The sequence below is a fragment of the Arvicanthis niloticus genome, chromosome 18, assembly GCF_011762505.2.
Source record: "Arvicanthis niloticus isolate mArvNil1 chromosome 18, mArvNil1.pat.X, whole genome shotgun sequence".
In the NCBI taxonomy this organism is placed as follows: domain Eukaryota; kingdom Metazoa; phylum Chordata; class Mammalia; order Rodentia; family Muridae; genus Arvicanthis; species Arvicanthis niloticus.
The window spans coordinates 7332587-7350863 of NC_047675.1; the positions used below are offsets into that span (position 1 = coordinate 7332587).

Below are 18277 nucleotides of genomic sequence, written 5' to 3' on the forward strand. Positions count from 1 at the left end.
GATGGCTGTACCAAGATTACCTGATCAAAGCCTCACAAGAGCCGCACGGTAACACGTTATTGTAAGTCACACCTGCCTTATGAAGAAGAAACCGAAGGGCTGCAGCACTGGCTTAGCAGCTAAGAGTATATTTCAGCCGGCCTTAGAAAGACTGGAGCTTGGCTCCCAGCACCCACATCTGGCGGCTCATACAGAAGGGTTCCTATATGTCTGGCCTCCAAGGGCATCTGCACTCACATGCACATCAGGAAATGAAAACTGATGAGAATACATCTCAAGATACGAGTGGAAATGGAGATACAGGGAGACCGAGTAACTCACCTAAGATGTTAGCTCACCTATGGTTAGATAGCTAATGTCTACTGGAATCAGGGTTCGAGCTGGACCACCTTGGTCTTAAGGACGTTTCAGAGCAGTTGGCTCAGCTACCTAATAATTCAGTGATATGTTCGCAATGACCTCCAAGCCTCTTTGTTTAACTAACAATCGTAGTTCAATTAATTGTGTTCAGCTTATTCTGAGTTCAAAGTGGATCCCAGCAAATACATTCTGTGAAGCAAGACTTTGGTTGTCTAAGGATGATCACTGATGGATGGGAAATAAATGTAAACAGAACTTCCTACACACACAGGACACAGGCTCAGATGCTCCCAACTGTCCACTCTCAGCCCAGCCCACAGGCAGGCTACCACATGTACCTTAGAACACACACTCTAACACATACTTCCGGGTGTCTGGCTCCTCTGTTAAAGAGAAAACCAGCTGTTTTCTGGTTCATGGGAAGCAGCCCCACGTACTGCTAAGCGGTAGGGATTTGAACTTGGATCCTAGCTCTCCAGTTTCAAGTTGTTTGTTGCTCAGACTCTACATCTCAGCAGCCCGTGGCACCTGCCTCTTAGGTCAGAAGTGAGCGAGAGTATGTGTGTGGCAGTAAATGTGGAACCCAGGACAAACAGTGGCTGCCGTGATTCACAGTCACTATCTTAATGTAATGACTGCCACTAGTTTTCTGGAACCAATTGCTTCATAAAGACTTGCTCCTGTTACAGGTTTCATTTTATTCTATGGGAGGTGTGGAGGGAGAGAGTGACCTTCCTCATCTTGTAGACTACATCATTTTCAAGAATGCACTAGTACAGAGGTCTCTTTACACCCTGTGACAGATGGACCATCGCAACCCTCAGCTTCCCCCACAGGTTTGTAAGGGGCTCGGGGACAAACTACCCAAGGTGAATGGAAGCCTAACCCCATTATCCCACCATGTTCTCACAACATTACTGAAGGAGCGTGGTATCTTCTTCACTCAGCCTTTTCTGTCCTGAATTCCTAAGGAAGCCCACGCTACCCATCAACCATGGGCTGATTCTCTCTCACTGGTGCTACATGTGCGGTTTCAGGATTTCTGACCTATCACAACCAATAGTTTACAGTCTGCTTCTGTTTTAAGGACTTTCTCATCAAATGGCCTCAGGTTTGAAGCACAGTCTCTCCGTCCTGAGGTGGAAGGAGGCAGTCGACTCCTGAGTGGTCATCCTCTGACCTCTGCATGGATGCGGCGCCATGTGCTGACCCTGTGCTCCTCACAGAGTAAGGAAGAGAAACCTTTACATGCTCCTTATGCTCGGTTGTGGCTCTGTTGGTAAAGAAGTGCTTGGCTTGCAAGCATGAAGACCGTTATTCCAACCCCAGAATTCATGTAATTCCAGGCACAATGAATGACTCATACTTACAATCCCCGGGGTTCCCAAATTGGGTAGGCAGAGACAGAAGGAGCTCTGAAACTCTCAGGCTAACACAGTCAAGCCTGATAACCAGCAACCTTGGCGAGAGGCTCTGCTGCAAAGAAGTGGACTATGTTCCTGAGAACGACACCCAAGACTGGCTGACCTCCAAATGCACACATAGACATAAAAAAAAAATCCTTGAAACAATGAACATACATGGACGTCTCTGCACTGCACCACAGGCCAGTGTTAGCAAGAACAGTGTCCAGGTGTGTCTCGATTGAGGAAATCTCGTCGGTGTTATTCTGAGGTTTATGAGTTAAGCTCATCCTCCATCCACACCTGTCATTCAACTTAGCATATGCTACTATAATGACTTGCCAGTCTTTTCTGGTGGGCATAGTTCCTGTATACTCCTGTGTTTATTATAAATGTAAGAAGGAAGAGGAATTCAAATGCACTAGAACACAGCGCACGGTGCCTTGTTTTAACTTCTATTGTTAGTTTAGTTCATTTATCTCCAATCTTCAAAATCTTTGTTATGGATACATCTTGGTATCTGACTTATAACTTCAAAACCTTCAAGTAAAGTCAACACTTGCTCCCTGCCCAGCAAGCATATTTGATGCCTAGATGCACAGAGATTTAATGATGGGGTCACATCTGAATAAATCCTGAGTCAAAATACTCGAAGCTGGAAACGGACTCTTGCCCAACCTACCTAACCCTATAGCTCACCTCACCTGTGCTGCACCCTGGGGTTTCAACAGCTGGTGCATGACAGGAACTGTTGCCCACTGCCGGCCCCACCATCGCCAGCAATGGGGCTGCACACCCAAGCCCAGAAAAGAATGAAAGTCAGATTGTGACTACATGAAAGACAGTTCTGCACCATCCCACAGGGCTCCTGGCTGTCTGAGGGCAGAACCCTAGGGAGACCGAGCTGTGAGACCAACTGATGCTTCTCCACAGAACAGGTTTTCAGTTGAGATCATTACAGATTCATATGCAGCTTTATGTCACCAACAGAGTCTGACGTCGAGTATTTTTAAATCTAGAAAAATTCCAGCACCCCCAGGACCCACACAGCTTGCCTCTTTCCTCGGTATCTACTTGTCTTGTCCTATGCCTGCTTGGCAATAATGAATCTTTCTTCGGTTCTATAGCATTTAAAACATTTTCTTCCAGGATGAACGGGGTAGCTGAGTTGAAGCCCATATTCAGCCAGCAGGTAAAGAGGATTTTCAGTGAGTTTCAATTTTAAGCAGCCAACAGCCACTAGGCTGCCAACTAAGCTGAGATTTCCATTTTCATTGTTAATGGGAATTTCAAATTTTATTTGTTTAGGGGATGGTGTCTTATGAGACAAAGTCTTGCCATGTGGCCCCAAACAATCTTTCTCCTCAGCCCCTTGAGTTTGGGACTATAGGTAAAATACAGGGATGTAACTGGCACACTTGACAAAAATCTCAGAATTTTAAACCTGAGTTTGATAAGGTTTGATAAGGCTTCCATGGTGAAGTTCAAAGTGCAAAACTAATTTTTATGAACGTGAGAAAAAAGAAGAGAGAAAGAGAGAGGGAGAGAGAAAGAAAGGGGGCCCAGTGGACAGGAAACCCCCATTAAGGCACTTTGAGAGCAGCGGACAGCAACCGAATGGTCCTCTCAATACCACAATTAGGTGGTTTCTCAGCCTTGGTCAGCATTTACTTTGGGAAAAGAAAAAGAGAAGCAATATTTAATCCAACCACTAATAAGCAGCCTCTGCTCTGAAGGCTAGTAAAAGTCCCAGCAAACAGTCGGACTGCTCCGTCAGCAGTTGGGCCAGCGTACCAGGAGCTCTGAGAACTGTTTCCTGCAAGTGTCTACACGTGTGCAGGGAGGGACTTCAGAGGCCTTCGTGAGAGCTGTGTGTTTCAGTGGTGGCCAGAGTAGACCTTTCCACCAAAGGAAGGGTCTCCGGGGCTTCAGTGAGCACAATTTCTCCAAAGTGCTGGGATGTGTAACACAGTACATGGCACAGAATGAGGAAAACTGTAACTACGTAAACTGATGACATTACTTTGGGACAAAGAAATAGAAAGTGGTGATACGCAAAGGAACAATGACAACATCTGCCTGAGCAGATTTTGAAATGAAATCGATCGTTTCTCTCATTAAACTTGACTATCTGAAGGAAAGATCTAGAAAGAGCAAGTATTAGAACAAGAAAAGCCCCAAATGCTGAGTGATGTAAAGGCCAACTCACTAGCACCTTATGAATGGGAGAACCTAAAAGAGCAGTGGGGCCTGACCAGCCTGGACACCTAACCATCTGTTACGTAATCGTAGCATGAATATCAACCACGAGTGCCAGCGATGTGCAGCTGTCACGTGATCATACACATGCACTCTAAGAGGGCACACCACCACTTCACAGCATGAAAAATAAAAGGAAAACTCTGGTATATTTAAATCAAATACATCTCTGCCTTACCCTCAATGGGTTTCCAGAAGTGCCCTGTGAGTGGCTGAAGAAGAGAAAGGACATGAAACCCAGAGTCATATTTGGCCAGCCTTCCACCTCCTCATCAAACCTTTATGTTAGAGCAAGTTACTAAGTAACTAAGAGTTGTGCCAGGAATGGTTTCCCTTTTTATCTTACACCAGAAAGGAAACGACCCAACAGAGGAAGATGGTTTTCAAAGGCTGCAGACAAACGGAAAACCCACCTCTAGAAAGACAGATGTCCATATGGATAAATTAGTCACAGCGTTTTCAGTGACCGACAACGATCAATGTCACTGTGGTAGCTGAGACAGAGACACCAGCACAGTGCCCGCCCAACACTTTCTTTACTCCCAGAGATCGGCTGAACAGTGCTGGCTGTTAAGTTTATTATGAAGAAGCTCAGAATGCTATGGGAAAGGCGTAATCTCTCTGGGATACGAAAATGGCGTGATCAAAAAAGAGTCCCACCTAAACAGACCTCTGAGCTGGCCCTGGAGGGAGGGAGGAAGAAGGAGTTAGGGACAGATGGAAAGACAGCAAGAGCGCAAGCAAGCACACAGCCATGAAGAAAATGGGAAAGGAAGTGGGAAAGGAGGCAGGAAATCGATCGGGCAGAGCTGTACAGGGAAAGAGGGCCTTCCGATCACCGCCACTTCTTAATGGATTTCAGCTGCAGGAGCTACGCAGCTGACGTAAGCAGTTTACGTATGGGGCGGGGCTGCAGCAGTGCGAGCGGAGTGAGAGTGGGGTGGTGGAGAGGACGCTTGCCCACAGTACTCCTAACAATACCTTAGGTGTGAGAGCACTTCCCGTACCCAAACCCCTCTGCTTTCCAGATGTCTGACACAGTAAGTCGCTTGACTCGGAGGACTCCTTTTCATTATATACGCAACATTAAATTTTTTCCTGTGGACCATGTCAGCCGAAACACAAGTACCCAGAATCTAATTTGTATATAACATTCGCACGATACTTTTTACTCTCCAAGAATCCCATCTCCATTTCAGTTTCTGGCTAAAAGAAAACCATGTGTCTGTATATGAGATGTTCCTAAAAATAAACAAAAACAAAAACCCCACATCCCATCTGGTTGGACAAAGAGCAAAGAATATCAAAGCTCATGAGAACCCGGCAAGGCTAGGGAAAGGGGCAAACGGAGTCGTAGCCCAGAACAACCCGTAACAGTGCAGTTTTCAAAGGGTCCAATAAAAAGGCACTTGGAGGTAAAGCTAGAAGAGATGTATAAAGTGTACAGCAAAAACTTAGAGTACTAGATAATATTGTGTGATAAGTCTGATGTTATCAGTCCTTCTCAAATGAAATTCCAACAGAGGAGAAGGCCCTGCGTAGCACTAGACAAGGTAATCCTAAAAACATACATTCTAGAATCATGCAGCACACTATGCACCGAACACAACAGACAGTTCCAGGAAAATCTAATGTCATTATAGAATATTTTAAAATACACAAAACGGTATGTGTTCCTATGGATCAATGTGTTAGTATAAAATATACATGGAATGAATGTTGAATTCAGAATGGCGGTTACTAGTGGGAATCACACATGGTTTTAGTTTATATGCTCTTCTTCTTAAACTAGGTGGTGGACATAAAGTGTTTGCAAAGTACTCCCAGTCTGTACTTTTTCATGACTTAAATACTGCACAAAAATACACAATGCCTTTAGAGAGAACACATCATTGCCTGGCCACACTGTGGGTCTGCACTCACTGACGTGACTCCTCTTTCCCTGGTGTCTGAAGTTCCTGCAAGAGAAGGAAATCACCTGGCCATCCCAGGAGCAGGAACAGGGAGGGGAGCCTCATGATTTTGACACCATAAACCACCAGCTAAGTGAGCAATTCCAACCCCACAATCCTCCCGTGACTGACAGGGAAGCATGTCAGTGCTTCACTACAGAACCACTTGCCAGTTGGTCCACCTGTCCAATGCAGAGTCAAACTCAGGGGCAAAACTGTATGAATTAAAAACGTAGAGGTTTGTATCCATGGGGGACTGGCACCAGAGCTCCCTAGAGACCCTCAAGTCCCTCGTGTAATACAGCACAGGACCTGCGTGGAACCGGTGTCATCTGCCCTACATGTTAAATCACCCCTGAATCACTTACAATGCTGATATGATATAAATGCCATGAAGACAGTCACTGGGTTGTTTAGAGAATAAGAGGGGCTTCTGTCCTTCTCTGTCTGCAATGGTTAGTCATGCAGAACTGCTCCAGGTTCCTGATCAAGAGAAATGAACGGCTGGACGGCAGTCAGCCCAACCATCTGAAGACCCCAATCTCCTTCTGGTACCATGGGCTGATTTACTCCCAAGACTCTGGGAATGGAGCCCACTGCTGGGGCAAAGCTGTGTGGTCACAAAGCTGGGCTTGCCCGTGCAAGCCCGCCTATATGAGGACTGCCGGCAACAAGAGCTCGCAGGTCACCCTAAAGCAGCGCCAGGCACAGGTATGGCCCTGATCCGTACACGGTGGCCACCCCACTCCTTAGAAGCCTATGGTGGAAGAAGAAGCCCTGTTGAGCCCTGAGCCCCAGAAGCAATGGAGTCCACTGACTTTCTCAGCCACTAAAACTGAAAGAGAAAGTACCAGGAAGGGTCAGCCTGCTCAACACAGAGTTCCTCTGCCGAGCATTTTAAACCACAGCGGATTCTGTGTATGGATTTGGAGTCCACATGTGGAGAGGCCAGACTACACAACCTTTACCATACCCCAATGCCATATACATTAAGACAGAGATTCCTATAAAGCAAACAATATCAAATCCGTGCACAGCGGAACAGTCCTGCAGGGGACACGACGCAGCACGCTTCCACATGGATTACAAAAGGTATTGCCAGAAAACAGACTTGGCTCTAGTCATGGCTGCCCCATGCTGCTGTTCCTTGGGCTGCCCCCATGGTCCCCTCCCTTCAGAGCACAGGGAAGAGCCTATGCTTCTGTCATCTTCTTCTGGTGCACTGCACAGCTAAACTTGCTAGAGAGAGACAGGACCAATGTGCAACATTCACAGCAAATTCAGACACAAAGTCCAGTTTTCAGAACCTGTTTCTAAGAAAGTCACTAAGAGCGAAGGGGGCTGTTAACATGCATGAAACACTCAGGGGCTGCCTGGAAAGCACTGTCCAAGTGCTGAAGGCTTGTCCCCAAAGCCTCATGTGAAATATCCCAGTCACTGAAGGGGACAGTGGGGCTCAAGCTCCTTCCTCTTTGGACATGAGCTCTGCTCTGTCACCCACTCCACCCCAGGATAGGGAAGGATGACTAGCGTGTGAGCATTCCTGTGTCTTCTCTCTTGCACACACATGTACAAATAAGTACATAATTTCCCCCAGATATTTTGGAATTACAACCCAAAGCAGAAAGGTGCTTTTGTTTTGATCTTAGCGGGACTCACGGGGCACACGGGGCACACAGTCACTCACCGGGGCTCTCCACTCGCTTGTAGTGGTAGGGGTTGATGCAGACCTCCTTCTGCTTGGAACCAAATGGGAACTCACAGCATTCCAGAGGCTTCAGTTCATGGTGGCTCTGGAGGTCGGGCCAGCGCCACACACGGCAATAAATGACATGAGGCAGTCCCTTCCGGTGGGACACTTGCAACCTGCCATCCAGGGATCGAGGAATGGTGACGCAGTTACTCGGCTGCCCTGGGCAGCTCAGGGCCTTCTCCAATTCTTCCATGGCCCCTTTCTTCTTCTTCAGTTTCTTCACCAAAGCGTCCACAGCTTTCTCTGCCCATTTCTCTTCTTCGTCGCCCTGTTTCCACCCAAGGAGTCTCTTCACAGCTGGACTTGTGAATGAAAACAAGCTGGTGACATTCATAATGGCTGGTCTAGTTCTGCACACTCCTCAGACAGGGGAAGTGAGGCTCCGGGGTGGAGGGCACCAAGCCAACAGAGATTCCAGTTTATTTACATAGATTCTCTTTAACTTCTTGGTCTGTGGCTCCTCCTGTACCAGTGAGGGACCCAGTTAGCACCTGCAAAAGAAAAGACAAGAAGCTGACTTTAAAATTACCTCTAACTGCGTCACAATTCGCTAATTAACATGCGCCAGGTACTAACTACCCACGTCTGTCTCTGTACAGGCAATCCACACTTAGCTTATACAGTTCAGCCTCACAATTCGGTGGCTTTATTAGAGAGATGCAACCCCACGCTGAGTTCATGAACGTTTGTGCTCTATGGCACCAGGGACTGGGCTACGTTCTCCTAAACTTCATATGTTAAAGGCATAGTGCCTACTGTGACCGACTGTACTTGGGCTTGGAGCCTCTAAGGAACTCACTAGGGTTAAATTAGATTATAAGGGTGGGTAGGGCCTTGAGGCAGCAGGATTGGCAGTTTTACAAGAGGAAGGGAATAGACTGTTCACAGCAGCACCCAAGCCCTGGACAAAGGTCATGTGAGGGTTCCAGGCACAGAGATACTCGGACAATTTGCATATCACCACCTCATTCGTAAATGAAAGCAACAGGCCTCAAGAGACACCAAGCACAAAACTGCAAAAAATCAAAACTCCAGCAACAGACAACCCTAGTAGGAGACTGGGGATTAACTGATATACAGGGGTTGACAGACACAGAAGACAAAAGTGTAAAACTGTGACCAAGTTCATATGCAAAACCAATAGGTGACCACAGGAGAAAAATCATTCAGAGCATAAGCTTCTGTGGGCAGAGGAGCCACTCAGTGCCTAAAGCGTCTGCCTCATGTGCAGGAGGGCCTGAGTTCCAGTCTCAGCCCATGCTGAGTGGACTGTGGTTATCACCCCACTATGAGAGGGCACAGGTGGGTTTCTGAACTTGCTGGCTGGCCAGCCTAGACCAGCTGGCAAGCTCAGGTCAGTGAGAGACCCTGTCTCAATAATGAACAAACAAAACAACCACGGCGGACAACTCTTGATGTCTGCAAAATGTAATAAATAAGGTCCCTCTGTCTTAGTATAGCTAAGAAATCAACAATAATATCGTTAGTGGAAACAATCATGTTTTAACCACGAGTCAAAGAAACTACAGTAGAGATGAAATATTTTAACTGAATGATTATAAACATATGATATAAAAAATAATAAGATGTGGCAAGCCATAATCACATGGAAACTTACAGCTAAAATGCACTTACTGGAAGGGGTGGGGGAGCCTGGAAACTATGTTCTACATACTCAGTATGGGAGGTGGACAGTGATTTAAGCTCAAAGAAAATTACAAGCAATCTAGAAATTATTTCTTAAAGTACAGTAGAGAAAACTTTAAGATCAAAACATTAATAAAATGGTATAATCTCTTAGCAAGACTGACAAATTTCCAATAAAATAGAAAATTCACAAATGACCAATAATAACAGGAATAGATTGGGGAAAATCTTCCTGATCCTCAGACTTCAAACAATGATCACAAATGGTCACCACAGCTAACTGGGATAATCTGTGTTTCCATTTTCATTACTAGAGTAAATGACCTGGCAGCTCCATCTCATGTTTGTATCTTTGCAGCATGGTACCTGGCACAGGACAGCTTCTCAGTAAATGTTTGATGACTGACCTGGCTCCAGGAAGAACTTACACTAAGATGAAGAGATTCCACATTCCCAAGTTCTGAAAGACCAACAGCTCGCCTGAAGGTGAGAGCAAGTGCTACTAGTTCTTTCTAGAGAGCTCACCCAAATTTACTAGTTATTTTGAAGTTTTCATTTCACAGAGAAAGAGGGAGAAACAAAGTTTAGCCACTATCAGAAGTCACTCGAGCACCTATTGATATGGTAATTCACTGTTCAGTAAAGCTTGGGGGCGGGGTTGTTTTGTTATTTTTTTTTTCAGAACTGGAAAGAACTCCAGCAGCAAACTAGAGAGGCTTGAATTTCTCCCAGCCCTTTCTTTACCCCTACCCAACAGCTTTTAATATTTTAATAACTGGCTTTCAAATAGGAGGGATTACTTATCTCAAAGTCACCTGAGGGCTATTTTCTGATGAGAGTTTACCATATGAAATGAGTGTGTTGGCAAACAGCTCTCATACATATCTGGAGCTGAATTAGACTCGGGGAACGGGGACAGTGACCAACACCCTGCAAGAACTCCCAGGAAGAACAAGGTGAGAATGTCCAAGTAACTCTGGTGGAGCATTGGCTAACCCAGTGCCAGCCCCACAGGACTGCACTGAGCCCCTTCATCTCTCCCCAGCTTCTGCAAAAAGGAATGCTGACAAAGTGCCAAGGGTAATTAACAGGAAGTGGAAACTGTTGTCAAACAGGCAGAAGCAAGAGTATAGGCTGATACTTGTATGTGTGTCCCACAGTCTTAAACTGTATTGTACAGTTATCAGGAGGTGTGGCCTCTGGGAGGGGGTCAGATCGTGGGAATAAAGCCCCCACTAAACTCTCCACAGGTCTTTCCCTTCTTGGGAAGAAGGGAGCTGCACAGCTGGAAGCACCCCAACTATCAGTTTTGATCCTGGAGCATCACAGGCTACTCAAGCTTATTACAGAAGCTTGAATAGACAAGTCAAGCGTAAATATAGAACAGAAAAGGCAAAAAGAACTGAAGAATTAACTCCAGGAAGCTTTTCCAAAGAGGAAGCCTCAGACAGCCTGTGCAGGATTATAGAATTCTGTGGAGATAACCTGGTAGGACAGACGGCCTCAGCACTTCCTAGCACCATAACAACGACCTATGATAAGGGGCTTCCATGTCCCTCATTTTAGACATGAGGAAGTAGAACTTAAAGTTAAATGCTTTGTTCTACATGCAAGCCCATCTGTGAGAGGCAGAGCCAAGGTCTAAACCCCTTTTGCCTACGTCTCTTAAAAGACTCGTGAAAGTCCTAACCTACCTGTGCTCAGACAGGGACAGGAATCCTAAGGGTCAACCCTGCAGAGTCACGGAGGCCAAGGCAGGAGGGGCAAGACTGCGGAGGGTAGGCGGTACAGCATCTCAATGGGCGGTTGAAGTGAAGCCTGGCTGTAACTCAGGAGCACAGGGAAGGCAGTACCTTCAAGAAAGCAAGGTCTCTGCAGACAACACACCAGGAACAACACAGTGCTCACCTGGCCGGTCTAAATGTTGCTCACAATAATTAAACCAAAAAGATCACAAGCCTTGGAATACAAGCACAGTGGCCATAAAAAATACAGACTGAGAACATTTCCAAGTGAAGGTCAAACAGGTAGCCCCCCTCACACGAGAACTCCAAAGTGAGCTCAATACACTTTGCAAGACAACAGAGTTTTTCCTTCTGTCCCTTCTGTACTTCCTGCCTTAGTTTATGTCAGAAGCTAACTGGCCTTATCAGTTTAAAGCGCAACATAAAAACATGAGTCAGCACACAGAGATTTCCTTCCCTCCTGTGCAAATACAAACATTTCACACTGACCCAAAAAAAAAAAAAAAAAAAAAAAAAAAAGTCCAATGAAGAACACTGCAACCAACCCAGTCGCCTCATCACAAGCTTAAATTTACTTGAAGAGAAAAATATTCTAAACTGAAAAGGGGAAAAAATAATTCATACCAAGATGTTTATAATAGAATTACTTATTGCTGGAAAACAGCTATGCACACATCCACAGTGTAGACTGTTATCAGCCCTGAACCTCTGCTCAGAAACCCACTTAGAGAACACTACGCAGAGCAAGTGGGCTACAGAGAGGGATGACCTGAGTCTGCCACACCAAACAGCAGCCAAAGTTTACAGAATGATGTCCCCACACTTCCCCAAATACAAAAGGTTTTGAAACTACATTATTCGAGAATATTTGCTAATCGAACAACACACACATACACAGGTACAACAGATATCTCACACACACACACTCACACATATATTCAGGAGTTGATATTGTCTATATTGTACACTCAGAAGTCAGATGGCTGTGAGGAGGCAGGAGGGACAGTTCAGCAGTTCCGAGCTGGTGGTTTCTTACAGAATCCAGATTTCTGTTTCAGATACTCACATCCAGTGGTTCACAACTGACAATCTCAGCCTCAAGGAAATCCAAAATCTCTAGCCTCAAGCCTCTGTGGGTACCTGCACTCACAAGCATCCACTCACCCCATAACTGGACTGACAGTGTGATCCAGCTCCAGAAATAATAAAGATAATGTAAAAGATGGTTCTTAATTCAGAACTTCTCTTATAAAGTCTCAGCCACAGGAAGGGTTTCAATTAGTACAGCTGGAAGCTCAGACACTACGACATTCATTTTTAAATGGCTAACTTTGAAACTTATGTGGTATTCCTTACGTTAAAAGAGGTGAGCTTTACATCCTCTTAATCCCTGCGTTCTCTGCTTTGTGTCAGAGGAGACTAAATCAGCCAATCGCACATGGACAGTTTGCTTATCAGTGCCTCATCTAGTAAAGAAACGTAATTACCTAATTGTGTAAACAGAGGCAAAATGCAGTCTCTGCATCAATGCCTCGAGTTCCTTCTGAAACTTTGAACAGTCATTGTAGCTTATATCTAAGACACAACTGATCCACTGAATCCCAGAGTTGTATCTATGGAGTCAACCAACAGTTGATATTTTAAGAAAATCGATCATGGGCCCGCAAGATGGTGGTGTGGGTAAAAGTGCTTGCCCCCAACAAGCACTGAGTTTGACCCCTGGGCCCATGTAGAAGTGAAAGGGAAAAACCAACTACACACACACACACACACACACACACACACACACACACCATGCACATGAAACGTTTACACTCTCCTTGAACATCAGAGCAGACTCCTTTAAAAGCTTCCTCACTGAATTAGGTGCTGAATGTAACCAAGAGCTGATGTGAACGGCCCAGGAAGCTGTGCAGTTCGCAGAGGTTTACAGACTCCTCTGAACCCTGAGATCTGCACAGGCGTGAAGGCCTGCCCAGACTTCTAATAAGGAGAGAAACAAGACGAAGACTTCGACTCATGGTCTCAGCGTGGATGCAGATGCTGTTTGTCAATTCTTTTCCTGGCATGGAAAACAGTGGACTCGACAAAATGCATGTACTGAGGGGATAATTACACTTTCTAGGAGGTCATCTCAGAGAATGACTGAGGAGAAGAGCGAAAGCTCACAGTGCCTTTACAAGTAACTGACAGGTAAGTGCTCAGCTGTGCACGAGGCAGGCCACCCTCCTCCCCCAGTTCTTACCCTCTGGTCCAGTCCTTCCATCTTAACTAATGGCATGGTATCAGGACGTACTGATCAAGTGTACTCAGCAGAACAAAAAGCACAAGGTATTGATTAACTTTACTTCGAAACTGCTTAATAGCTGGGGAAGTTATTCAAGAAAAAACTTTGTAAAGATTTCATTTGATCCAATTTTTTTTAAGAGTTATTTTCTAGTAACTCAAACCAATTCAGGGCCTGTTTCCCGACTACACATGACCACCATTTACAGATGGAATGATCCTATATAGGACATATAGGATAAACAAGACCCACAGAGCTTATAGAGCTGTGTCATTTGTTGTTTTTAATATAGAAAACCATCTCGCCATAGGCCCTGGGCATCACAGCAGTGCACACACCTGAGAGAGTCGCTGGACAGAGCAGTGGTTCTCAGCCTTCCTATGCTGCGACCCTTTAACACAGTTCCTCATGCTATGGTGAGCTCCAACCATAAAATTATTTTGTTGCTACTTCATAAGTGTAATTTTGCTACTGCTATGAATTGTAATTTAAATTTCTATGTTTTGCTAGTCTTAGGTGACCCATGTAAAAAGGTTGCTCAACTCCGCCCCCCCAAGGGTCCTGACTCGCAGGTTGAGAATGGCTGGTATAGTGGGAGTCGGGCGGGTGAATCAGCATCAGAGAATGGCTCAGCTAACCTATCCCAGTGGCTAATTTTAGGCGGGAGAATTCTTGCTTCCTCTGAAATACATAAACTGGAACATCAAGAAGAGACAAAGAGGAACACAGGGGCCTATAACTTAACTTTCATTATTTTGAAATGGATTTAAAAAAAAAAATGTAATTCCTCATACTCACAGAAACCATCGCTAACAGAGAACTAAATGCCACAGAGTCAGAAGGCAAAGTCTGTAAGGAAATTTTCTTTTCCACAGGCTTACGCCCAGGAATATATTATAAAACATTAACTTAAACAAACAAACAACCCAGAATCTGAAATTCAGTGAAGAAACACAATGAGTCTTGTTGGTAAGAATCAGATGTAGAAGTCAGAAGGTGGGTACGGAATACACCTTTGTAATCATTAGGCCTTCGTGAAATTAGGCCACTAGGTTAAGCAGAACTTCAGAAGACCAAAGAGCTAACACTTTCAATAGAGTCAAGCATTTCTTACTTGAAAAGCCAGACAACAGAATCTAAGCCAGCCACACCCCCATCACCTGACAGAGACAACAGCTTTTGTAAGTTAATCTCCACTGTCAACTTGACTGGGTTAAGAAGTACCTAATTAGTTACCCACACTTCCCTGAGGGTGGTAGAACATCCTCCCCCCATGTGGGCAGCCCTTCCCACAGGTTGGGGCCCTATGGATCAAGGGGGTAAGAGGAACAGCGAGGCAGAATCATGAACCCCTTTCATCTGGGAACTCTAGTAGGCAGAAATATGTGAATCTCTGGTTTGAAGACAGCCTAGTCTACATACTGAGTCGGAACTAAGGCTAGGTGTTACCTCAGAAAGGAAGTGGAGTGTATAACCATCTGGCAAATGTACCCCTTCCCCCAACAAGCAGAAGAGAGCTGTCAGGTGGGAAAGGTAAGGCAGGCAGGAGAAAGGACAGTTGAAGTTGATATACAGCTCCAGGGCATTACACTTGCAGAAAAAGGAAGGCGGGCCTCACTAAGTCAAGCCCAGAAAAGGCCTTCTGGTAGAAAAGCTGTGGTCTGGTCCCTCACGGTTGAAGGGGTTTCCTCTACAGGCAGAACTAGGTGAACTGCCTGCTCATTCATTCCTGGCTCCCACTCAAAACAGCACTCAACTCTCAAGACACCCCATCGGAACTCAGGTCAAACAGATAGCAAGGCTTACTGCTAACCAAAGCCAGAAAGAAAAACCTAGAACAAAAGGAAGTTGAAAGTTATACAACCTCTCAATATTCCCTCTGTGGCATCCAACTTAATTTTTCCAATTACATTTATGTATTTCGTGTATGTGTGTGTGCGTGCATGCACATGTGCATGTGTTGTATGCATTCGAGTGCGTGCACGCGTCCCTCCTTGCTCATGCAGAGATCAGAGGACAACTTTCAGGAGTCAGTTCCCTCCTTCCACCCTGTGGGCTGGAACCCTGGCCCTTACCTGCCGAGCCCACTCTCAGGCCCCTAAAATATGTTTTAAAGACTTTATTTCACTGCCAGAAAATTCGGCTAAAATGAACACTTGGTCAAGTCCCAGGGGGAAATACATTTTTACAAAATTCCTGTATGAGAAAACAATGTGAAAATGCTTAGAGATCACAGGAATCTACTCAGTCACAGGAATCTACTCAGTCACAGGAATCTACTCAGTCACAGGAATCTACTCAGTCTTTGGACACGGTGTGTAGTGTACCTTGTTTTCATTTTTTAAAAGAAAAAATCCTTTCCAAAGTTGGATTTTCCCCAGTGGGGGAGGGGTGGGAGGTAATTAAAGAAGAGTGCCCAGGGGGTAGAGACAGCCCACTGGCACAGGCCCTTTAAGGAGCAAGCATTAGCAGCCAGTCTTCCAATGTGACAGGCTATCAGGAGCTGCCATATGGTCTCTCCTAGTGTTGATTCAGTGCAAGACTTAGAAATCAGCAGAGAGAATGGATCACAGATTACCACTTACAAACCCACAAACACTGTGACACTGAATTCACAAGGAGTGTCCCTTTGATGAATCAAGGAATTTAGGGACGTCACCACAACAGGGCTTCTTGGGACAGAGCTGTAGTTTATATGTTTAGATGATCAGGTACGTGTCTCAATGTAGCTTTTGTATATTAGAAAACGCTACCCACTGCACACACAAATCCTTTCCCCAACATAGCTGGGCTTGAACATGGTGGCCCTGGCTCATTTCACTTACATTCCATAAGCAATAGCAAGTTTCAGGATTTTTAAAAATCTCCTTAGATAATTACTTCTTTGGGTGAGATTAATGCCAATACAAAGTTCCCTTACTGCCCTCGACTTCAACTACCAGACTTGGTTCTTCTCCATCTCCTTAACGTTTCCCTTAAACCCTGACTGACCTCAAGCTTTAATCAGCACGAAGGAACCTTGGACAGACCCAGAACTCCATGACCTCCCCTGAAAAGGTTCACCTGAGCGCTCAGTCCTGAAATGCAGGAAAGACGAGCAAACAGACAACGACAACAACAACCACCACTCTTCTCTTTGAACTGTTATCTTAAACAGTAATTTTACAGACTACGGCAGGCTAAATGGGGCAAACTTCCTCTCGGAGCTATGCCACTGGCTGAGCTCCTTGCCTGGGATCCATAGATAGATCCTGAAGGGTCTCTACATCTCACAAACCCTTCCAGGATCTATCTACGACTGGCTCAACCCCACTAAGAGTCTGGAACCTCAGAGGTTAGGTAACTTGTCTGGAACACACTGGAGTAGGAACCTACATTTCAGCCAACATTTATTGGCGTAAAAGGAATCAGCCAGGTTCCATGGTATTGTACAGCTTCTATCCAACACTGAGAAGCAGAGGCAGGTAGATCTCTGTGAATTCAAGGCCAGCCTGCTTTACCTGGCAAGTTCCAGACCAACCAGGGGATACATAGTGGGACCCCAAAAGAACAAAACAAAACAAAAACGGCCAGAAAGAAAATGAAAAGTTTATGAATCGGGTTTTAAAAAACAAGGAATTTAAATAGCAAATCCACTGACGCCAGGATTCTCCAACAGGCGGGAGGGCCTTCCATCCGTTTCCCCCACCTCTCCCCGCCTAGCATCGTTTAGAACAGGCCTTGAGTCTGCTTTTCTGCTGAACTTGCAGGTGCTGTTTGTAACAACAGCCACATCTGCATGCTGCTGTACACAGAGCAGGACAGCCTGAACTCGATCCCTATATTTAGAGCCTTCAGCTCCACTCTTAATTGCTTAATTTAATCAGGACCCTCTAGAGGGGAAACACATCCATGTTCATCACAGGCATCAAAGGAAACATCTTTACCAGTTATATCCTTTTGCAAACCAACATATGGTCTCACGCCACTCTCCCAATTGTTGAGCCCCTCCTGTGGGAAGAGCATGGAATTTTATTTCTTTTTATCACTTGAAAAAATCACTTCCCTCCTAATTCAGTCAAGCTGGGTGGAGGCCACTTCCTGCACAGGTGAGAGAAATAAAACTTGTTGCTTTGACATTGTCAGGAATTTTAACATTAACCATTTACTTTATGTTTCAAAATGGAAACAAAAGGCAGACTAAAACCAAAATTAGCCAGGCCTGTTTTTCAGGCTCTCAAATAAAGTCTTTTTTTTTTTTTTTTTTTTTTTTTTTTTTTTTTTTTTTTGTCATTTTATGATGGGTCCTAACTAGAAAACAAGAGTCCTTAATTTGAAAGGGCTTGACCTGCTCCCCACTGTATAGCTGCTGCCTCTTCTGGACCCCAGTTTACTTTGTCATAGCACGATGATGCCACCACCAACACCAGTTGGTTGTCATAACGATTGAATGTGAATATATAATTAGAATGGTCTGGAAATGGCAGCATCCCGAAACATCTGAACACCGTCTGCTAATGGAATCATCTGCCCTTTGATACTGCTCATTTATGTCAAACGAAACCTGTTCAATTTTCTTTTTGTTTAATTAAGTTCTAACTTTATTTTTAATACTTAAAAAAAAAGTTAATTTCCACAGTTTCGCTCAACAAACACCAATGGTGTGCTAAGAACAACTGTAAGTGCCTAGACAAAGGCAGTGTCCTGAAATCTATGCTGCCATGTCCCGGTGTTGAGGAAACCCCGCTGAGAGCAGAGCCTGGAAGACAGATCTAGAAGCACGGTAAACAGAGGGAAAGTGCAAAGGCCGCCTGTCTGGAACCGGCTGCAATGCTCCAGGAAGGCCAGGATGTTAAATGGCTGGAGTGGAGCATGAAAGGGGACAGAGGGGA

At 45.1% G+C, this 18277-nt stretch overlaps 1 protein-coding gene across 2 annotated transcripts in view; it reads right to left on the minus strand.

The window, feature by feature from the left end:
- Positions 1-18277, minus strand: part of Smad1 (SMAD family member 1) — a 60894-nt gene that overhangs the window by 26648 nt on the left and 15969 nt on the right. The window contains exons 1-2 of one of the 2 annotated variants that reach the window (XM_076915447.1): positions 8311-8434; positions 7662-8218 (exon numbers count right to left, since the gene is read on the minus strand). In XM_076915447.1, coding sequence (XP_076771562.1) covers positions 7662-8061 — 400 coding nt within the window. In that variant the 5' untranslated portion in view covers positions 8062-8218; positions 8311-8434. Of the gene's footprint in view, positions 1-7661; positions 8219-8310; positions 8435-18277 lie in introns of those variants that run through there. The other variant, XM_034522527.2, reaches the window with a different exon arrangement.